This window comes from Spinacia oleracea, chromosome 5, assembly GCF_020520425.1.
Source record: "Spinacia oleracea cultivar Varoflay chromosome 5, BTI_SOV_V1, whole genome shotgun sequence".
Lineage (NCBI taxonomy): Eukaryota > Viridiplantae > Streptophyta > Magnoliopsida > Caryophyllales > Amaranthaceae > Spinacia > Spinacia oleracea.
In genome coordinates, this window is record NC_079491.1 from 20,713,270 (window position 1) to 20,738,073 (window position 24,804).

Consider the following 24,804-nt stretch of genomic DNA (forward strand, 5'->3'; position numbering starts at 1 on the left):
ACAACCATGACATCACATCATAAATACATCAACTATTATAATCAAACTATTAAACTCATTCATTCACCTTGTACTCCTATAACATTAAACGCAATAACAACTGAATTTTAAGCACATCTATCATATAACTAATCTCTGAATACCAATAGAATATTCTTCATTTGCGGAGGATTTTGTGGCTCCGAAATAAAATTTGCAGAATCTGCTGCCTCAGAAGAATTTGCCGATTTTGTCGCCTCCTTATGTTGAATCTCTTAATTTTTAGAGTAAATTTGTTAAAATGAATCAAAAAATTATACACAATTTTCTATACAGTGAATATTAATCTGCAAAATTATTAAATCAATACATGCATTTAGGTTTTCCAGAGCTAGGTCTTCAATTGCATGTTTAAATCAATTTCGGCTAAATTGATTGAATTTGGAGCTTGAATTTGATGTTGGCTATTTAGAAGATTATGAATTAAGGCATCCATTAAATGTTTGTATTAATTGTAGAAAATAAAATGAAATTTGGGAGGGAAATCGAAGGAAATTTGGTATTTTGCTCTTTCTCTCTACTCTCTCCTCTGGTTTTTCATTTTTTTTTAATATTTTCTCTCTTCTCTTTTTTTAGCAGGTGTGGTTAAGCTACAATTAGTGCTGTCTTAAAAAACTTTCTCACGTGTGGGAGATTAGTGTACGTTAATATTACCGTACACCAGTTACGCGCAAGACCTATTGGATGAACAAATGAAGTTCTTGTAAAATGGAGAAGCCCAAAACTGACGGGTTTCCTCTTAACAACTTTTGGGTATTTTAGTCATCTTAAATTTTGTGTTAAGATTTTTTTTTTTTTTTTTGACAGGGTGTTAAGAGCATCTACAATGGTAAGCTAATTTCTAAATTAGCTTGTCATGTCACATAATATTTCAAGCTACTTCCCTTTCTAGCTAGTTAATACCCTAGTGGTTAGCTACTAGCTTGATATTTAATGTAGTCATATTTGTCAATCAATATTTTAATTTAATTTAATTTAATATTATTTCATTGGCCAAGTTTTTTCAAGCAAATTAGCTTAAACAAGCTAATTTATTATTTCAACTCCAATGGTCAAGCTAGCAGCTACAAGCCTACAACCATTGGAGATGCTCTAAGAAGTTAATTCTGCATTTAGTAACACCCTCATTTTACTATTCAGTTTTCATTTTCCCCCAAAAAGTTTTTAATTTACATTACCTTTTTCTTTTTGTGACCCTCAATCCCAAATTAAAACAAAACTCCTTTTTCACGGTGTTTCAGACGGCGTAGCTCCAGTAACCTCCCCTTGTTCCTTTCTAAATTCTCTCTCCTACTCCTGCATTATGGCCGGAAAATCTCCCCCCTCTGGTTATAACACCATCACACCACCCCACAACTCCCTTGAAATGGAGGATTCAACCTTCAAGCGCAAGACTGACTCCGAACCTTCCAATTCTTCTACACTCAAGAAACCAAAACTAGACGCCATACAAAATCTGACGGAACATCAACCAAATTCAAATTCATATTCTGCAAATGATGGCGATTCTACGAGCCGCTTCGTCATCATCGACGCTGCTGTTGCCGAGGATAAGGGATCCCGGCACACTATGGAGGACGCCTGGGTTATACTCCCTAACCCCAATTTTGATGATTCCTCCAAATTAAGGTTTTTTTTTTAAAAAAATATTTAAGTCAATTTTTATAATTCAATGTGTTTTAGCTGCTTGATTTAATATTGGCATTCGCTAGATATAATTATTTCTAGTATTAATTGTAATTATAAAAACTAATTCTGTTTTTGAACACTAGCAATTTTAAATGTTTAAGCATTACATTTTTGTTGATCTTCTCACTTTCATGACCTTTAAAATTATGATAATTCTTTTGTTTGGAAGAAATTGTGACATTTTTGTAACACCTTATGATTAAGCAATTTACGAAAGTTTACTTGAAGATTTTTTTATAGCAGTCTGGCACTCGGACCATTCCGATACTTTCCTCATCACTCAATTGAAAAGTCCATGGGAAACAATTATTGTTATCGGAAATGTGACAACTTTTTTCCAAGACTGAGGGGTCATTTAGGCTCTTTTTGGTAGGTGTAAAACGTTTTCATGAAATTTTCAATCATTTTACGTTGTTTGGTTTGGCAAGGGATGAAAACAATTTTCTATAACTCTTTCGAAGGTGGAAAAACCTTTTACATTTAAAATTGAGTGAAACCACTTTTCCACATTTACTCCTTTCCTCTTTACCTCCCTCTCCCTTCTTCCCATCAATTTTCTCTCATTTTCTTTTAAGGAATCAAACAAAGGAAAACTAGTTTGGAATTGTGTTTTCCCTTGAAAAATGTTTTTCGTGGAAAATCATTTGGCACTGGAAACGTTTTACACCAAACCAAACAGAGCCTTATTGATGCTGAATTATGCATTACTGAAAATGTCGCTTCTTGCCATGAGCTTTTTGCGGTGCAATAGAGTGGAGGTGATGTGATGTGGTTTAAAGCAAGACGGGAGCTGCGCTTAGAGAAACAATTTTTTTATATAGTTAAAAAGTAGACTTGCATTACAAAAAGTAGATTCATAGATATTTTGGATTTTTGGTGAAAGTTAATTGTATCATTTTGGTATAACTCATATTGTTAGTTTTTGAACCCTCATGATAAAATTTCGATTCTTCTCTACTGAAGACGTTGATTAAAATTGAGTATTTTCTTTTGCTGGTTTTACCATTTGTTTTCCTAATTGCTTCAATGGCTATTCTTGGTTTCGTTGTTGTCACTTTCATTTGTTTGTGTGTGGGAAAACAAGTGATGGATGAGCATAATCTTTAATTCAGTTAGGACTAATTTTATTTCAATGTGTGAGGAAATTCAGGTTTTGTGCAGTATAGTTTAAACTCTTGAATCTAAGTGCTTGAATATGTCTCTTTGCGTAGAACTCAATGGAATAAGCTGCATAAACATATTTTTGTTGAAAGCACAAGCTTTTGATGTAGAATGAAAATTTTATGGTAGCCATGCATCTTTTGTTTTGGCAGATGATTACTTGTTTGACAATGAGCACTGTGGAGATTGTTTTGGTGAAAGACATTACGAGATTTCTCCCGATTCCTAAATTGGTTTAGTTGCTTGAACTTCATAAACATTAAAAGTACCCTGTTTTTCATTGAGATATGTATACCTCCTTCAATAATGTTCAAAGGATATCTCTTGACTTTGCTGCCAATCTATGGATAGGGCTAAAATATACTGAGATTCGTTATTTTAGATGTGAGGGATGTTTTTAAATCCAGAACAAGAGTCTGGTATCAGAGGACCTCAAAGGAGACTAATGGAGTCCTCTGAAGGAGACCAATGGAAAAAAAGTATTTCAGTCAAGCTTTACATCCTCTATAGACCTCTTCGTAGGATGGCACCAAATGGAGGCAAACAGAAAAAAAGAACAACCTTCACCTTGTGTTAATAGTGTAGAAAGTTTTGGCAATTGTTTCTAACCATAGAAATTAAAGGATAGCATAGTACGCCCTCCACCGAAGCGACCTCCTCCCTTTTCTCCTTCCAGATTGTACATATATAACTTGTAAATCAGTCATGCAGAAGGCAGACAAAAGCATTGGATTTTCAAGCTAAACGTACTTGTTGCAAAGAGTCTCCACTCTCTAAAACACAAGTGCACGTATCCAAACAGAGGCAAGAAAAGGCATGCACTCGGAGCAAGCTTTTTATGAAAAGGTTTTAACCTTCCTTTAGATCCAAGTTTTCAAATGCGATTACAATTAGGAAAAGCAAAAGAATATGTTGATCTCTTCTAGAACTACCCACAAGAGAACATTCTGGGCTCAGCAGCTTCAAAGAGATTCTTCGGCTCATTAAACTTGTAAATCTAACCTTAAATCTAGAGGTTATTCCCCGAAATGAAATCTTCATGGCATTGTTTTTAATAAGAAACTTCTTAGTGAAATGTGGTAAAGGTGAGGGATGAGGAAAATGCCATAAGAAAATTGTCCAAGGATTGGTTTTGGAGACTTGATCTTGTAGAAGCATTTTCTGCTGCCTTTTCCTTGCTTTCAATGGTGTTGTATAAAAGGTTTGGATTTAAGTTGTTTACTGAGAATTGCGCTTGTCCCCTTGTATTTATTTTAGCATCAACTTTATGCGTGGAATTTACCTATGTGAAGTTTGTTTTTTATATTTCCTTTCTTTCTCCAAGGAACTTATGGAATTTTATTTTCAATTTTATTTGATTGGTGTATATCTGATGGAAACTGGTAATTGGTTGGCTTAGTTGCTTCACAATCTCACAAAAGGATGGAAGATAGCGGTCACAATCAAGCTAATTCTCACTTCTTTTGTGCGATCTTAACAGATGCGCACACTTTGCCATATATGATGGACATGGTGGTCGGTTAGCAGCTGAATATGCACAGAAACATTTACATTCTAATGTTCTTTCAGCAGGATTACCACGTGAGTTGGTGTGTTTATGCGGTCTTCCATACCTTGTGATCCTTTACATATTTTCCTTTCGTAGCCTGTAAATCTATTCATTACATTTTTATGTTTGATATGTGTTACAGGTTCTTTATTTGTGCTAAATAAGATTTATCTTTTTCTACTAGTACTCAAATGCTACCATGGTATATCTTCTGTTATATTTTGTTACAAATGTAAAAAAAAAAAACCGCAATTTCGATTGTGGTAATATTCGTGTTGTAGCGAAAGTAAAGTGGGTCTTTCGACCTGCTTCATGTCCATTGCTGCATGAATTAAGAAATTGGACAAGATTATCATGGTATTTGAAGATTTTTAGAACAAATTGTTTAGATTATACTATTATAGCTTAAAATATACTGCTTGTATGTACATTGTAGAACTTTATCTTGTAATTTTGTGTTGAAATTGGAGATTCTAAACAGTTATAGGGACTAAATTTTGAGTAGAATCTTATCTTACATTTGAATTCAATTTCTGTCAGTATAGGTAATGGTTTAAATAACAGATTAATACAGATAATATGGTTAAAGCAAGTGGTCTATGAAAAATGCCATGGTGTCAGCTATTCTTGAAAATCACTATGGAACGTTCGAAATCCGTTATAGAATGGCCTTATATGATGGCTTTGTTTTAATTTTATGGTCACCATTTATTCACGAAGCCACAAAGTAGTTTTTCCTAGGAGGTGTATCATTCTGACCCTGGTTGCTTAACCAATGGATAGGAGCTTCCAGTTAAATTTTTTTTTTTGCAGTAGGTGTTCTATGTGTTCTAGTACTTTTATGAAGAGTCCAACCGGATAGCTTTTATTTAGCTATCTCACAAGCAGCAAATTAACCATAGTTCAGGCTTTTATTTTTGTTTCTCTTAAGCATATCTGTGTACTCTCTTCTCTGCCCCTCACATATCTTTCATTTAAAACTGTAAAAAATTTGTGGTTTCCTCCCATCTAATTTGGGAAGATAGTAAGAATGCTGTACTACATGTTCTCTGTGACATATCAAATCACTGGATGATGTTTGAAATTTAGGGATTGGGGTTAGAATGAAGTTGGAATTGGCAAAAAATGATGATGGGTCGAAGTTTTTCAATCCTCTCCCGCTCTCCAATCCGGTTTGGTCCTCTGTTCCCAAATCAGGATTTTGCATCTCGAATCTTCTTCTAACAATTAGATTAGGTTGAGAACTTCATTGTTTCAGATAGTGAGATTTAATTGTTTAATTTTTTGGGATTTGGCAAGTTGGTGGACTTGGGAAAATTGATTATGGCTCATGGCCCATGGTTGATTGCAGTTATGGGTTATGGAACTCTTGAGGTTGTAATTATGGTTACAGTTAGCTGAGCGGCAGACCATGTTTAAGCCTGATCCACCACATAACCAAGCAACTGGAGAATCAATCTGCAGAATTAGCATTGAAATGAGACTGTAGGGGCTTTGAATACACCTAGCGTAAGCTGAATTTGGATGAAGTTGCAGCAGTAAAAAATGAAACTGGGTTGTAATTAGATAGGGGAAGGAAAAATTACATAGGATAGAGATGATTGGGGAGGTTGACAGGCAAGAAATACGGATGGGGATAAACTGAGGTTGTTGAGAGAGAAAGGATGGTGGGACAAAGGAACTTTCCTTAAAAAGGTAACCACTGTTAACTGGGCTTTTCACTTAAATACAACTACAGTTGGCTTTCATAAGGGTTATCTGGTAAATCAAGTTGTTCTTAACTAACTACTTCGTAATTGTTAACTATATAGAATTGTTTTTCCATGAATAGATTAGGCGGAAAATGTGAGGTTCAAATGAAGCAGTATTCAAGTGAAATGCGGGGTGTGAGAAAGCCACCACTGGCATTGACTCACTGAGGGTTGCTGATGTGAGCTCAAGTGAAAATTGTTGGTTGTCTAGCTTTAAGTTAAAATAGGGAAAATATGGATAAAGAGATCACAGTATCACGTTTCCATAGCTATCCGAAATTTAAAACTCAAATTGACAATTCTTGGTTGCTGCTTCCTGAAGAGAGGGAGTGTACGTTGAGCGAAAAAGAAAATACCCATGGATTCAATAGTTCGTTTGGTGTAGGGATAGTATTATGTTTTTTTTGGTTCTAGTGTTTTTGTTTTCTTTTGGCAGTGATGAAGAAATTGAGTTAAGAACTTAAGATAACATATTTTTACCCAGCTATACATGCACGAATTGCATTTAAATAGTCAATCACTAATCCATTAAAGAATGGGAAAACTTGTGAAAAGTTCGCCCTAGACAAAGACAATATGCAATTGCTAAGAAACCTTGTGCCTATATGCGTTATTCATATATAGTTTGATAGGTTTCTAATTTGCCTTGCATTGAGTTCTTAATATGTATTGTAATGCTGTATTAGGAATGATTATGTTACTTGGTGCCTATCTTATTTTATTTACTTTTCCATAACTGCAGTTGGATGTCAAAGCTGCCAAGAAAGCGATCCTTGATGGTAAAAAGCTGTTATTTCGTACCCATTGAATAACCAGTTAAATCTTAAGCTGCTGACACGTTTTCATTATGTCCTCCATATTGTAGGTTTTCGTACAACTGATGAAGCCCTTCTGCTAGATAGTGCAGCTGGTAGTGCAATGATATTTTTGCTTTATGTGAGCTACTTTTCTGATTTTCTTGCATTCTTAATAGGTGATTGTTTCAATGATATTTGTTTGAATGGATAGATGTCCTGAGGCCCTAGAATTAATGTTCACATTTCTGATGATTTATAATTGTCAGCCTGTGTTTAGAATCAAGCTACTTAGGATAAATGTACTTTACATGATGATGGTGCAAGTAGATACCACAATGGTATGTGGTAGCAACAATAGAAAGGATTCGTCAGGTTCTAGTTCCGTCATTGACACTAATTCTTTTGGAGTTTTGGGTGTTCAAAAGAGGCTTGGGGAAGGGGGGGGGGGGGGGGTGCAGCTACCTAAAATCCTGAATGTTCAGATGATAATGAACTTGCACCTATTTATTTCTTTCTAGTATGCTTTTGATGATTGAACTTCTCTTCACCAGGGAACCACTTCAATTACACATATAAAAAATGAAAGAAAAATTGTGTAGTGAAGGTTTCAAATTTTGATGAATGAAAGGAAAAAAGTCGCAAGGGAACAACTTCGACAATGTTTATCCCTCTATAACTTGATTGCAACTGAATCGAGGCTTCAGGTTTGTGGAAGGTAGGGTTTCAGCTAGGGATGGATCAATACACATTCCTCATTATTTTTTATCTAGATTAGGATTAAGGGCTTGTGTAATATATGATTTTAGTCTTGCTTAAGAGAGGTTTGCAGGGAGAATGAAGTATATTTTTTGTGGGACAATAGGGTAATCTGTATGGGACTATGGGAGTGGCTTTTATTGGATTACGGAGTTATGGGGTGACTTTATAGTTTTTATGGGATATGGGATGGTTTGAGAGAGTTGAGCCATCTTATTATGTAGACCCAACTTAACTAAGCTACTATAAGTATGCCAATCATATTTGAGTCATTTCACATATTATAATACAATTGGAACAAAGCTAGCGGTAATTTGCGCACTAGTTTTTATTTCGATTTTCTCACATAGGTAGATTAGGGGAAGGGTATTTGACAAAGAGTAGGGTGGAGACCATTTTGTTCATAAAGGGCCTTTTAGCACATTTTGTTCGGTCAATTTATTGTTTTGAAAGCGTTAAATGGTAAGTATATTCAATTTGCATAAGTCACCACAAGTTCCTCTTTTGAACACCTTTTTAAAATTTCTAAATGTTATATACCATTCGTCGATTTCCTCTACTTTCTTTAATTGCACCGTTTGGGTTTGGCAAGAAGATTAAGAAAGGGAGTAAATATAAAAAATGTCCATGTGATTGCAAACCAAAGATGTAGAGAAAAAGTGAGGTAACAATGGTAATAATCTAATGTTTGTAAGGGTAGGATGTGTATTTGGTGTGTGAACTGACTGAACTCATACAAAAAGTGAATGAAAACATAACAAAGAAATGGTGCAATTAATTTTTACCTTCCAAAAAGGGAAATGATGCGAATAAAAAAATCTGGTGGAAGTTTATAAAACTATAATCAGTTTATTAATTTCTAATACCAAATGCTAATCAAGGCCTAGTTGAACAATGTAGAATTCTCCTAATCTATCTACTATTTAACTTAGTATTCCTCGTGGCTAGGGGTGTGCAAAAATTGGTCCGGACCGAAAAAATGGAACGGACCAGACCGGACAGAAGGCAATCGGTCCGGTCTCTGGGTCGAGAAATATCAATTTCCGGTCTTCGGTCCGGTCCGGTCCGATCCGGTCCAGTCCAGTCCAAAACCCGATTTGGACCCGACCGATTTTTCCTCAATAAAACATAATATAAACTATTTAAAAATTTAATTATCTCCTTTAATATGTTGTAAATATTACTATATTGTGATATATTTTATTTTAGCTTCCAAAAAAGGCCTTAAACATTTGGTTTTTTATTTATATTTTTTCTTGTTTACCATAACTTTTAGAAAAATAATAAATAAATAGAAAAGGTCTAAAACCGGTCCAAACCGGTCCTGTCAGGGCTTTGGAACGATTTTTCCCGTCCGGTCCGAGTCTGGTCCAAGCATAATTGGTCCGGTCTTCGGGTCTCGAATAATCAAAATTTCGGTCTTCGGTCCGGTCCGGGTTGGTCCTGTCCGGTCCGGGTTTGGACCGATGCACACCCCTACTCATGGCAATATACAACCAAGTAATCTACATGCCATAGCCCATTTTTTTCAACGAGGTGTTTGGAGCAACCTTTGTACATACTATAATCTACAAGTAACATTTAAAACATCTTGCTTCTTTTAACATGACAATTTGACAAGAATATCTATATGTTTGGTGAAAGTGTTTATCTTGTGAAACATGGGTCCAAATCACTTGAATTTTTATACTATTGAAGTTGAAAACTTTTGATTTTTTGACGGGTTTTGGGCTTTAGATGGAGCAGGTGGATTAAGGGTGCTCTCTTCACCTCATATTTCTAGGAGTTGGTTAATGGACTCTCTAGGAATTGTTTGGGCTTCTCACGGTTTGAGGCAAGGTGATCTCTGGCCTGCTTTCTTGTTCCCTTTGTAGTTGAGTAATGAGTATGATGAGGTTTTTTGGCGTGAGGAAACAAGCCAATTTGGGTTCTAGGTAGGCATGGGTGAGGTGAATGGTGTTTGTATAATTTTGGTGGAAATATCTAGTTGTATTTCTAGCATTGATGACTTGTACAAATGGATGAATGTTTATTAATTTTTCTTCAAATTTTGAGGTACTCTTAAGCCCTAGTATTAGTTTTCCAGTATAAAGAACATGATATTTGGAGTTGATTCTAAACTGACCTTGGATTCTGTTAATGAGATAATGTTTGGTGTAGTTTTTGTTCTTAAAGTTTCTATGAAACTAGTGGGCAGAAGAAGCCTTTTTTGCCTGTATATCGTATGTGCTATGTGGAGATAAACCTGGGAGGTGTTTATTACTTGAAAGTTTTTTAGAAACTTGTGGGGAGAAGAAGCCTTATTTTTCTCCAGGGGTGTAGTACGCTCAATAAGTCTTGCCTCTTTAATATCCCCTTGTACTTTTTTATCCTATTTTAAGCTTCCAATTGTTACATCTAAGAGGATGGGTAGAGAGATTTTGTGTATCTTGTGAGGGACGAAAAACACTGATCATCTGGAGAATTCAAAGTCTGTTGCATTGCAAGCTTAAAAAAGAAAATGATTTAGGCCTTGGTAGTTTATTGTCAAAAAATATTTATCCAAATGATGATATTTGCAATTCTTACAACTTGTAAGAACCTGAATTGTTATTCATTGATTAAAAGCAAACATGATCATCAAATGCTGTGTTACTTCGACACTCCTCTTTTGGACTCATACTCGTGTCGACCCGACACGACACTGATACGGGTATGGAATCCGTACCGGATCCTTGTCCAGTCAGTCAGACATGGCTGGTCAGCCCCTGCTTTAAGAAAATTTCCAATCTAGTTTTAATTAACCCTAGATCTGTTAATTAGGAATAAAAATTCACTTTATTTTTTGTTTAAAGCATGGGGCTGCATTCAGAAAACTTATTCAATTCTTTTTTTCAAAAGAAATTAATTCTTATTTTCTTTTTCTTTAATTTATTATTTTTTCTAGTAACTTTTTTCCATATCCCCATACCCGTGTCTAAAATTAGGACAGGGTCCCCGTGTCTTGAAATTTTAACTTCACCGGGTCCGACACTCGGATCCATACCCGTGTCCGACACCCGTACCCGAGTCCGAGTAACATAGATCAAATGAATGGATGGGATATACTACCAAGCCACATTGACATTTCAGCAGTTATGTCACCGGTGTCATCCCTCATGTTTGCCTTTTGTGGAGGATAAGTGTCAGGAATATGCGTAAATACCATTCTGGTTATTTAATCATGTGAAATTATTTCCTTTAGCCATTCGTATGTTGATTGAACTAGGATGAGTAACCTCCTAGTACCTTCCTAAATGTTTGGTGTAATTGGTACCAAAAAAGCTAGCACCTGGCAATTTTATAATTCCTCATCTATTTGTTATGGTCAGGATGATGTGCCTTAGGATTTTGATAATTTCTATCTATATATCAACACTTTCTTTATGAAACCATGTAGAAATTTTGAATTTAAAAGAAAAAAATACTGGTTTATATTTCAAAGGATTTCATTGAAGTGTTTCTTCCTTACCATCTCTCTCAGAGGCTGTTCACTGTTGTCTTACATTCATGAGTTTACTAAGGCTCACAGATCATACGTCAACACTTTCTTTTTTAAGCATGAAAGACCATTCTAACACTCTTAGTTTCGTTCAAATGGTTATTACCATTGAATATATGGTTCAAAGAAGCAACTTAGAGTGGTCTAAAGTTGGAAGGAAATACGAATCTCCATAAGCAACAATGAGTCACAACCCTTACATTGGAAGGTCCTAGGTAGTTACATCTGCTAAAGGATAGAAAGTCAAATAATTCATGAATGAAGGTACACAACATCAACTACAACTTAGAAGCTTTAGTGAAGAATGAAACTTGGATCTTAACTGAGCTATAGACTGTAAACGGGTCTTAAAATGAAGTATGTACAAGATGGGTCTATAGAGAGGCTGAAGGTACAGTTTCTCATTGTGAAAATGATGGTTGTGTTTATTACTGTGAGAATGATTGTTGTGTTTACACTGTCAGAATGATGTTTCTCTTGCTACCATATAGTAATATAAAATGCATCATTAGGGATAAGCTGCATAACGAATGTCTTTTTCCATGATTTCTTAGAAGCAGAGGTATACATAAAAAAATGGCATTGAAGTTATCCTTGATTTGTTGCGTATTTGCGTAGCACAAGGATGTAAAGTTGCAAAAAAGCAGAATTTCAGTTCCTGATTGGGATTAAATCGTGTATAAGAAGTGGATATATTAGGAGATCCAGAGATATATAGTTGATTCAATGGGCAGATTGCTATATTTGAACAGCACAACAGCAGCCATTTCTTATTCTTGTCTGAAATACAGAATATGAAACAAATCTTTTTCCTTTTTCTTTGGTTAGGTGGTAGCTATTAATGTAACGAGTCACACCATGAAGTAACGGGAAGTGGTGATTGAGTGTTGAACTGGTTGTAGGTACTATTCATGAAGCATTATGGACAAGATAATGGTATATTTTGTATTTGTATTTGTATATATCGATATATCATACAAATACAGGGATATGAAAAGAAATGTTAGAATAAGTCACGTTTATGGTACCATTGGGTTACAAGTTACAACAAGTAAGTCTTTCCTCTTTGCAACGGTTATGGAGAGTTTGCAAGGTTCATGAAATATTGGGTCTGGTGTATGTTTCATAGAGTTGCTTTGATGAATGAGTTTAAGGTAGGTGTGGATTTAAGTAATATAGAACATTCGAGTGTAAATTTGGTGCAGCGGAATACGTTAATCAAAATATTGTGTAACTAGATGGGAAAGAGTTACCTATTTGCGAGTGTTTTAAGTGTTTTAGGCTCTGGCGTCGTAGATAATAGGGAATATGTACCAAGATGTTAACAAATGGTCAGATCTGGTATGCCCTTGACTTGAGACTGAATGAAAGACTACTGTCCATCCAACTTTGTTGTACATGTCGGAAGACCCACCCAACTAGAAGTTCTTGACACGGATACGTGTCCAAGTATCTGTTAGCATTTGATGAAGTTTTGAATGCTTGTAGTCCAAAATGAAGGGTCTATGTGTCTTATGCATGTGCAATGTTGAGTATGCTACACGGGTACTTATGTGAAATAAAGGGTCAGGGTAACACAGCAGGTTGGAATGTCAGGATCCATGTCCAGCGATGAATATTGAAGAGATGTGTAACTTGAGATGGATGTGTGGAAATGAAAAATGGGGTTAAATCTGCTAGGGTTGAAGTAGCAGTTTATCAAGGATTAAGTGAAGGAAAATTAATGGTGGCTTAGACTGATTAAATGCCAACATCAAGAGGCATTGTTCTACTGGAGAGTTGGAATAATGGAGGTACTAAACGATGTCAAAGCAGACCAAAGATGATTGGATAGAGGAGGTAAAAACAGGACATAATACAATTTCTCTAAGATCATATTGCATTGGTTAAGAGGGAATGAAAGAGAAGGATTCAATTGAGGGACTAATGAAGAAGTCCTTGATTACAGATCTGATATTGTTGTTGTAGATGGTAGTATTTCAAACTTAGAGGATATATTTTTGTTGCAAATCAGTGAACTGTTAGTTTGAGTTCAATCACTGCATGTTTCGCTATCCTACCATCTTGACAACCAACAGGGCCCAACCTAGAGTATTGAATCTCGGTCACAACTTTGTATCACGACCTATTTGAATAGGTATCTGAGCTTATTGCGACTGTGATATTCAGCTGCATTAGATGCAAATCATTTACATTGCTTGCAAATTAGATTTGCTACCGTTCACATTCACTGTCTCTGGCATTTATAACCCTGCCTCAGCCTCTACAGAATCCCCCAAGCACAAAGCCATATGTCCGTCTTGGGCATCATTTGTCTACCACGATCACCTGCTCTTGAGCCCAAAATCTCATTGGAGACCTCATTGCAAACAAATCTGCCTGCAAATGGTAGCATTAAAAGTGGATCACCGCTGTCCCTTAAGTTAGAAATGCTACTGTTTACATCCCAAGATTATAGTGAATTAGAGGGGAAGAAAAGAAGCTTGCATAAACAGTAGACTTGGCCTCAGCGTTATACCAGAGAAGTTGATCTTTTTCTTGTGATGGTGATCACCAGTTTGCTATCTGGGCAGGGAAGATAGAGAATGGAATTGGTGTGGGTTCTCATTATTACATATATCCAAACACATGTAGGGGAACAAAAATGTGTCTGCTTTCTCCAATTAAACTAACTGAATAACTAAAGGGTTTTGATTCGTTTCCTTTTTCTTGAATTAAGCCGCCTGTTAAAAGTGTGCTATCTTTCACACTGCAATGTCCTCGTATAACTAAAACATTATGTTGCAGTATACCAAATGCTTTCATTGTATTATGTTACTATATACCAAATGCTTACATTGTTATTTGCATGCCCATAGTAGGTGTAAATAGATGATTGTAGAATATTTTACACTTTTCTTAAAGTAGAAAGAAAACGGAAAGCCCCAAAAAGTACAACCCACCTATTACAAGCTCTGACTGACTTGGCGTGTTGCTAACAGGAAGTTAGGTGGGTTGAATAAAGTGGGAAAAGGTTTTGTTTATGTGTCGAGTTGTTTTGGCGAATATGTTTTTCATGATTTTTTTTGATGGCCTGAGAGGACATAGTTACATTTCATTTGTAGAAGGATTTTTTGGATAAAACCACCTTTTAAAGTTCAACTTTTTGAAATAACCACCTTATATGTTTTTTTTAAAAAAAACCACCTTAAACTTACAAAGTTTAAGAAATCACCACCTTCTGTTAACTTACGTCAAATGTTCCGTCAAATGTTCCGTTAACTTCCGAATTTTTGGTCGTTGGATGTGGGCCCCACTGACGGAATATTTGACGGAAGTTAACAGAAGGTGGTGATTTCTTAAACTTTGTAAGTTTAAGGTGGTTTTTTTTTTAAAAAAAACATATAAGGTGGTTATTTCAAAAAGTTGAACTTTAAAAGGTGGTTTTATCCAAAAAATCCTTTGTAGAAAAATAGTACAGAACTCATGGCTAGTGCCTTATAGTGTGAAAATTGTTCTTACATGTGTAGAGTTATTTGTTTTTGTGTTAGCCTTCACCTTTAAAAAAAAAAAGAGCATTACGTTTCCCTTGGAGACGTTGATGTATGTTCAGCTTGAGCCCTTTGGGCGGGAGGGGGAACCTGTTATGTACCCTTGATGTTTAGCATTGAATCTTGACAACTACTAACATGAGTAACATCAATGAGTTGATTGTGAACTCTGGTTGCTGAAAGGCTGAATCTTTACGTTCGTTTTGATATCATATAAGCATTTTGTTTCTGTTTTTCTTTGTCTTCTGTTAGGCAGTTCCGTACATTTTCCAATTTCTTATCAGTTTTCTATGTGTTCAGAAGATGTACATTACTCTGATATTCTGGAATGTTATTTTGTTTCGTTTTAACACAATCTATCTTTTTCCTGTGTATTTACTCTGACAGGTGGATGGCATGATGGTGCTACTGCTGTATGTTTATGGGTACTGGGACAAACAGTAAGTCTGCATCTGTTTCTTGAATGTTTGATGGTCGCTTTTCTTAGGTACCTTTTGGTCAGATACAAACTTCCACAGGTCTTTTGATCTGTCATCCATCTGCTGAATGAGTTGGATGCAAGAAATCCTTATTGATTTTTATCACTGAAATAATTTGCTTCATCATTTTTCGCTTTGTGCATATCTTGATAGATAAACGAAATATAACGGGAATTATCTCAAGTTTTCCATGTCTTGCCCAAAATTTCAACTGTAACAAATATGACTTGGAATATTGCGATGTAAGGCCCTGTTTGGTTCAACTTATAAGTTCGGATATGTTCAGATGAGTTAAGCTCATACAATTGTCAGATAAGTTAAGACGATAAGTTCTTTTTCCTAACAATTTCACTGACAAATAAGACACTTCAGACAAAATAAGTTTTTTTCAGACAATAAGTTGAACAAAATCGAGTCTGAGTCCCAATTGGGAAATTGTCTTTCAGTTTCAAAAATATTGTATAGTACGTCAGAGCTAGAGTAGAAGTTTCCTCAATTTGGAATATGATTTAAGGCTGAAATTGTTGGTGGGATGCATACTTAAATAATTGAAGTGAACATAGATTTCACATTTGATATACTGGGACCGTGGAGGATTAGACCCCAGTAACTGGAGGTCAGCCAACATTTGGGAAGAAGGCATCCAAGGTTGGGATTATATTTGGAAAGATTGCAGGATATTGAATATTTTCAGTTAATTGTTTCCTGATCAAGCTGAAATGCTATACAGCTACAAAGTATTAGCAATGCACTAGGAGCCTTAAGGTGGAAGACCCATTGTTTTGGTACCTTATTAGGGTCACCTTTTTTCTTGCCAACACCTTTTTCTTCTCTGTAACTACTGTTTGATTTGGTGCAACATTTTGCACCGAACTATGTATTGACAAATTATAAACCGTAAGTAGTTATTGGGGTAAAAAAAATCAGTCTGCACTCAAATTAACTCATTTGTATGTAGAAAACTAGCAGATATGCAGGAAAATTCCGATTGTTTTTGTGGTACGTAGACAGGATAAATTTGACTCTAAATTGAGGCCTTTATTTTGTATATTTGGGCTTTTAGATGAGATAATGTGCTGTGGTAGAGCTCCAAAGTCCGAGTCCTGTCATACCTCTACTAATCTTCTACACACTTATTACTTGAGTGTTAGTTGGTTTATATATAAGTGTTTCTTGAAGCTTTTTCCATGTTGGTTGTTTAATTTTTGTTTATAGATGCGGTTGTTGATGCTTCTTTCTTTGTATCTTATTTTTTACTCTACTGACTGCCACTGCAGGTTTTTGTAGCTAACATTGGAGACGCAAAGGCGGTGGTGGCGAGATTTACTAGTGCTGGTGATCAGAATGACTCAAATGGTTTCATTCCTTTGAAGGCCATTGTTTTAACGAAAGAACACAAAGCTATATACCCACAGGAGCGTGCTCGGATTCAAAAGGTCAGGAAAATTGTCAAATAACGTTCTCAGGTTTATTTATTTTTCTTTTCGAAGTGTTTTTTTACCTTTGGAACTGCATTGCACACTCTATTTCTTCAAATCGTAAACCATTCATAGCAGAATTCATATGAAAGCATATAATCAAGGCCTGTGTGCTAAGGTTTTCTTGGCGACATGAAATAAAGTCAATTAGGCACAGCCCTGTGTCGAAAGATTGCGTAATGGACTTTTGCTAATATAGAAATACTGGTTAAAGCAAAAACAGAAAACATGTGTCCGCACACAAGTGCTAAGAAGGATAAATTCATACAATTAATGATTAGAATTGTTTGAGTATCAATGCCGGTTTAAAAGGAGTTTTGGCGAATGTAATGATTCTCATACTGTTTCTGTAAACAAACTACCATTTTATAAGAAATATTCCTGACAAGTTTCAGCTGTTTAACTCTTCAACGATTATCTTTTAACGAGCATTTAAAATATGGCTTTTGAAAACCAACTTTTTACATGATGCTCTGAAGTTGGTTCTTTCCAAGAAAGGAATAAACGAAATTAACAAAGTTTTTACTTTGAACCAACTTTAGACTACAAATTCCATTTTGCTCTTTTGAAGAGCTCCAGCCCCCCGCTGAGCAGTCAAGCTCTCCAAATGAGTATAAAAATAGAATATTGTATTAGCTGTACCAAGAAGTACGTACGCCTAACGGTTGGGTTTATAATGGACACTAAGTTCCCGAGACAAAGACACTAATGGTGAGAAAAGGGCTAAATATTAGCGGGAACAGTATTTCAAAAGATAAAACAGTTGCCTCTTAAATAATATGAAAATAAAGTGTTAACAGAGAACTCCCAACTTCCCAAGTCCCAACACTCCGACATAAAAAGAACATACTACGTATATATTGTTAGGAATGTTAGCAAATTTTAGCTTTTCAGAAGTGTGTGAATCAAAACTAATCTTGTTTCTTAAAGATTTTTTACATCAACCCATATGAATAAGAAATGGAAATAAGTATTCAATATTATTATTGATTATCTAAGACTTTTTTTTTCTTCTTAAAATTGGCACTTTATTTCATGTTAACTGATTGATTAAGTTTGTGATATGATAAATGGCTCTTGTTTAAATACTTTCTTAAACAAATTTACTGGTAAAAGAAACTTATAGTTGATTTTGTTTATGCAGAATGTTAGTATACATACCAATTTCTTGCTATTTCCTTAGAAGACATCTTTGGGGGTGCAACATATGGCTTCAAATAAGGACCCCCTATTATGGTACGGTTGAAGAACTTCACTCAGAAAAAATTGAGATAGAATATCATAAAAAGTACAGTAAAGTTTTGGAAAAAGTCGCGTATAAAATGTCACATAACGCCATAAAAATGATCCTAAGGTTTTGAAATAGTACTCTTGTAAAAATGACGTTGACGAATGATATCCCAAAAAAAGGGTTAACAGAAGATTGACACCTATTTTACCTGTTGGTCGCTATCTCTACTTCTTCTTTGTTTCTTGTTTTTTTTGGTTTTCTTACGCATATCTTTGATTATTGATAACTTCAAATATTTAATTGTAAATAAAATAAGTCCGGATTTGAAAATTGGGTAAAGTTTGAGTCTATATTTGAATTTCCATACAGCCACATTTTGTTTATTGTGATTTTCGTGTCAGCTTTCCTTAGATTCCTTATGTGATTTATAGTTTTATACGAGTTTTAATTATATCAAGGATTTGAGTGAAGCCCAATCCAAGAGAGAATTCTCTTTAGAGGTGAATACAATAGTTATAAGGATAATAGGATATCCAAATTCCGAAGGTTGTTCCATATAAATGTTTCCCTTTCATTTTAAAAGGCACCCCTCACGCCCATCAAATACAACCTAAACCCATAAAAGCTACAAAACCAATTAGAATTGGGAACAACGTTTTCTTCATAATATATACGTCTATTCCTTTATATTGGTTATATCCCTTTACATTTAACCTTGCTTTGTTCCTCAAAACTATGCTATTTTATTCCGTTTATTCCTCAAAATTATGTTTTTAAGAAAAAATGGGATGACTTTGGCATTTGACACAATTGTGAGTAACCCGGCTACGCTAGTAGTAAAGGGATATTACTACGAAAAAAGTATAGATCTCGAAGATACCTTTGATCCTGTGCCAAGAGTAGAAGCAATAAAGATTTAAATTGCTTTTGCTGCATTCATGGGTTTTAGATTGTATCAGGTACGTCAAGCATGCCTTAAAAAATAGTTTCTTGAACATGGCCCCAACCATTGTTTCTTACTAATTACTAATGTAGAATCTCTCTTAACTTAGGCCTCCACATAATTAGGGCTTCTTTCAACACTTACCCAATCCAAAAATACTATACTTAAACGGTAAAAAATGAACCGACGATGATGTAGGAAGTGTGGAAGACAACAACAACAACAACAACAACAAAGCCTTAGTCCCAAAATGATTTGGGGTCGGCTAACATGAATCGTCGTAGGAGATCGCCAATGTCACCAATCACACCAAAAAGAAGCAAGAAGTAATAACAAAAACAAGGAAGAGAAAGTGGAATTAATGAAAGTAAGATAAGAGAAAAATGTATATATATTATAGAAGAAATATTGTAAGAGATACTAAAAAATAAGTAAAGTTTAAAATAAATGAATAAGTAAAATAAGTATATTTCAAAATAGCATGTAAATTAAAAAAATTGAAAAGAATTTTTTTAAATAAAAAATAAAATAAAAATAGAAAGAAACAAAAACATGAAAACTGTATAGATCAACTGAAGTCATCAATGTATATTCTCTCCCTCCACTCTGTCCTATCCAACGCCATATTTTCCTCAATCCCAAGAAAGCTCATATCGTGTTCAATCACCTTCCTCCAAGTTTTCTTAGGTCTTCCCCTACCCCTTACAATTCTATCACTTTGCCACCCTTCTATCCTCCTAACCGGGGCATCACTTGGTTTTCTGCTCACATGTCCAAACCATCTTAAACGATTTTCCATCATCTTAAACTCAATCGGTGCAACCCCTACTTTCTTCCTAATAATCTCATTCCTCAAACGATCCTTTCTTGTATGCCCACACATCCAACGTAACATGCGCATCTCCGCCACATTCATCTTGTGCACGTGACAATGTTTCACTGCCCAGCATTTTGTGCCGTATAACAAAGCCGGTCGAATTGCCGTGCGGTAAAATTTTCCCTTCAATCTTTGGGGCATGCCTGAATCACATAGGAACCCCGTGGCACCTTTCCACTTCAACCAACCTGCTTTGATTCTATGGGCCACATCGCCATCCAATTCTCCATCATTTTGGATAATAGATCCTAAATAACGGAACGTTTCAGAGCCTTGGACAATTTTCCCATCTAAGGAAGTGTGGAAGCAAACCAAAAAATGGGGAATGATAATACGCCTTAGGTCCACAAATAATCTTCTTGTGAAGTTTGGACACACGTATTTAGGGTTTTACTAGGCTGTAGTATAACAAAAGCTTGATTGAAAGATAGTGAGTGAGTGAGAAGGCCCATGTCACATAGGATGGAGTGTGAGAGACAGAGAATTAGTTGTGTGTGTGTGGGGAGGGGGGGGGGGGGGGGGGGAGGTTCACACCACATCACATGGGTTTCCATTTTAAGTAACATGAAATTTTTTGTGGACATCCGGAAAAAGGAATACGCGAAGATTATTAGCAGAGGATGGAGTATAATTTCCAATTAAGCTGTATACCTTATGATACTCTTTCCTATTATAGACTTCCAACTAGAATTAACTACTACATGATCGAAGCCATTACACATATGCTTTGTGGAACCAAGGCATGGCTATAAGTTCGTTTTTTTAATGCAACAAACATGTCAGTTAAAAATTTACGAGACAAAACACATGTAATTTTATTCGACACAACTTATGATTTTAGCCTAGCACAAAGGGACTAAAAGATACTTCCTCCGTTTTTTTTAACTTGCACCATTTGCTATTTTACACTTCACACACTCTATTTTATCAACTTCTTGTGATTTATACATAATGAATTATATAGTCATGTGGGATCTTGTTAGATTCGTCTCGATATATATTTACAAAATATCAACTTTTTTATAATTTTAGCTAACGTATAATTGAAGATATTAATGGCTAACCATTTGCATTGTGAAACATCAAATGGTGCAAGTAAAAGAAACCAGAGGAAGTATGTTATAAAAAAATTGAATTTCGTTTAGTAAACTTCCAAAAAAAAAAAACGAACTTCCTATTTTCCTAAGGTGCATGTAACTTGACATAACTAGCTTCCAAGAGATAAAATAGGAATCATATCTTCCGTCAACCTAAATACCTGCAATTTAAGAACTGTTGTATACTCACTAGGAAACTGAATCAGTTTCAGTGACCTTAGTTGTTCTCCTTTTGAGCTCCCACTTAGACACCACTTTATGGATCTTTTTTACTGCTACAATCAACTTGCAAAAATCAAACACAGGTTTTGTCATCATCAAAACCCCGGGGCAACACTTTTTGATGATCCACTGTTGTGCTTTCATATGAATTAAACTATTGAAGTTCCATATTTCTTCAATATTGAATGTTCAGTATGATGTATTTACAGGCTGGAGGCTCCGTCAGCACAACTGGACGCCTGCAGGGCCGCCTTGATGTTTCTAGAGCTTTTGGGGATCGACAGTTCAAAAAGGTTGAACCTTTATGGGATATATACTGATATTTTATGTTTCTTTCAGTTATTCTTCTATAGATCATCTCTTTTTTTTCATGATGTTACTAAGTCACACATTATTACTACTGCTGAAATGCTAATTTGTATGTAGTCCAGTTAAAGTTTTATAACCATACCAATAAAACAATGTTATTATGAGATAATTTAGTAATTTGAATGTCCTCATGAAGATATGAACTATGGACAGCTGGAAGCTGTCCAGACTTCGTGGTTTATTCTGAGTTGAGGAGTAGCAAGTGCACACACAACACGGGAACCTAATCAGCATGTGCTCACACACATATAACTGGCTTTTGAATCCAGTTATACATGAAATAGAATGTTGGGTTAGTAAGAAGAATTAAGTGGATGAGTGGAGCAGAGATGTGTATGTTGGTATGGATGTGTGGGAACACCTTGAGTGATAGAACTAGGAATGTGGATATTTGGAGAAAGTTGGAGTTGCAGATATTGAGAATAAGGGAGAGCCGTCTACGTTGGTTTTGGGAAAATGTGAGACATTGACTAGAGGTTGCATCAGTTGGTAGGGTGGAGGATTGGAATAATAGAGATTTCAAAAGAAGACGAGGCAGTCCGGAGATGACTTGGATTTAGGGGGTTGAAATGGCATGAAGAAAGTTGGTATGTCAGAGCCAAGAGCATGTAGCATGGAGGAAGAGATCTTTGTGGATGGCCAATGAGATAGATTTTTTGTTTCATGCAGCCGACCCCCATCCTCTTGGGAATAAAGCTTTGGTTTTGTTGTCAATTTTGTGACTCCAGTTGCTTCTGGCATAAATTATGATTGGGTACCTGTGTTTGTCATTGGTAGAACGGTGGTGTCACTGTTCCTTCCTTAAGACTTGTAGCATTGCTTCTATTTTTATTCTAGTTTTACATGAGTCTTATTCTCCACTTGAAATTTTCTCAAGGGGGTTGTAGACATCCTCCCTCCACATTACATGTTAATATGTATCGGCTTTAGTCAAATGGGGCCCAGGCTAAGCTATCATTGGCTCCTCTTCACCTTGGTGCTTGAGAGGCACCAAAGACATAGTGAAACTTGGAAAGAGAAAGTCACTTGGCAAATAGTTTCTACTGGTCATTCTATTTAATAAATCAAGTTTAACTGCTCATTGATCAATTCAAACAAAATGAGACGTGGAGAATATGTGTTAGATAGTCATATTGAATTCTTTCTCAAAATGAACTAATTAATTGCAGGTGGGTGTTATTGCGACACCACACATCCAGTCGTTTGATCTCACCGAAAAAGAGCACTTCATTATTCTTGGCTGTGATGGCCTTTGGGGGGTATGTTTGTGTTCACTTCTATCTTTTTGTCATAATTGTATACCTTAATGTGGAGATTTAAGTGACGAGTATTTTGTGGTTGTAGGTGCTTGGACCTAGTGATGCTGTTGATTTTGTGCACAAGCTCTTAAAAGTAAGTCAGCAGACATTGTACTTGAATTCTATTATATATGTGTTTTCTTTTACTCAGTACTCTATACTATGGCTTTAAGACTATCAAATATGGCTTTATATGTTTGGTTATTGGCCTTCCTTTTAAATGTTTTTTATATCCGAACATACCATCTTTTATTTATCTGCTGATTTCCACATAGCTTATCTTAGTATGCTCTTCTTGAGATACGGTTATGGAGTCCTTGTGGAGCTTGCGTGGCAACAGAAGCATACGTATAATTCTGCAGTATAAATCTCAAATGAGGATGTTTTGATATGGACTTTATTTTGCAGGAAGGTGTACCTGTTGCGAATGTTTGCCGCCGGCTTGTCAGAGAAGCTGTTCTTGAGAGAGGTTGCAAGGATAACTGCACTGCAGTGATCATTGTTTTCAGACACAAATAGGGTATTAACTTGTTTTAATCTTTTGAAGAAAGTACTAAGTAGGCATTTCTTCTTCTGGTAAGTCTTATGAAACACGAGGGCTTGACAGTGGCGCTTGTACATCTAAAAATGTTGAGGTTTTCCTATTTGTTGTGCAATATGTATCTTCCTTAATTACTTAACCTAGTGACTTAGGTGGAGGGTCCTGTTGTATCTGTAGTCTGCCTACAGTTACACCACCGGATTTATCATTTATATGTACTATACATCATGTCCTCACTCACTTTGGCGTGCTCATTGATACTCCAAACTAATGTTTGTTGGATTTAAGGAGGTTAAATACAACTGTTTTCGGGTACCACACTCAAAGTGGACTCAAATATTTTAGTTACCCAACACGATACGTATTATACAACTTGTTTGTTAACCTAATTACGACTGAGTTTACTAAAGAATAACAACAAAGCCTTCCCTTCAAAAAAAAAAAACAACAAAGCCTTAATCCCAAAATGATATGGGATTGTCTAACATGAACCGACATAGGAGATCGTCAATGTGAAAAATATCATAAAAAAATAATTTATAAATAAAATTGCTGAAGAATATCATGTTTTTTCTTTGTTTCCAAAATCAACCTATAGGTACAAGTTCCAATCTAAATTTCTCACTTCGTATATGCAAAAAGTTTTAACTAAATTAGTCGAGCCCAGAAAGTGGGGCAAATTCTTTTATAAGATGGTCTAATGCTTAATTTGGTCACACTAGGTCTCAAGCTAAACTAGAAAATGGAAGTTTTAAAAAAATATTGCTTTTCATTTAGCTTTGAACAAGTTACTAAAAATATACATTGAAGTTAAGAAAATTCATCAGGAACTACGTAGTACGTAATTCATAAAAATAAGTTTCTGTGAAAATAAATGTTCTAAAAATCTATCTTAAAATTAGCTTTTGTGAAAATATATTTTAGAAAGAGATTTTCCAAAATACTACCCTCTAGATTTGCCTCTTTACGAGTTGCCACCTCGAATTTTTATTTTTGTTACTCAAAATTTAATCTCACACTTTAAATTAACAAACTCAAGTTAGATTTCGACTAACTTTACCAGAAAGTGATATCATAAATCTATTTTTCTCTCAATTAAATGATTTCGGATAAAAAAAAACTCTAATCCCCCTTGTATTCCTTTCTTCTATTTCCTTAAAGCCCATTGTTCTTTTCATTCTTCCATAAAATGTCCACTAAACCCTATTTTACTCTCCCCATTTTATAAGTTCACCAACAAAACAAATTACTTGCTCAATGCCAATAGTGAACTAAAATTACAATGTAAACAACTTGTTACTCTTTAAGTCTTAACTTGGAAAGTGTTTAACAACTTGCTCATTATCCTTCCTAACAACACATAAGTATTTTACTTTTAATTGCTTTATTTATTAGATTACTTATCAAAAATTATATCACTAGAGATTATGCATGATTATATAAGAAAGATCCTTTATACATACGAAGTATATTTTTG

The 24,804-nt window shown here is 35.3% G+C and overlaps 1 protein-coding gene across 1 annotated transcript; it reads left to right on the forward strand.

Moving 5' to 3' along the window:
- The first annotated feature begins 1,185 nt into the window (after positions 1–1,185).
- Positions 1,186–23,567, forward strand: LOC110797167 (probable protein phosphatase 2C 8). The gene is made up of 10 exons (XM_022002261.2): positions 1,186–1,668; positions 4,370–4,478; positions 6,932–6,968; positions 7,055–7,099; positions 15,180–15,232; positions 16,549–16,707; positions 21,329–21,412; positions 22,658–22,747; positions 22,833–22,880; positions 23,195–23,567. The coding sequence occupies exons 1-10, from the start codon at positions 1,343–1,345 to the stop codon at positions 23,303–23,305; spliced, it is 1,062 nt and encodes a 353-aa protein (XP_021857953.2). The 5' UTR covers positions 1,186–1,342; the 3' UTR covers positions 23,306–23,567.
- The last annotated feature ends 1,237 nt before the right edge of the window (positions 23,568–24,804 follow it).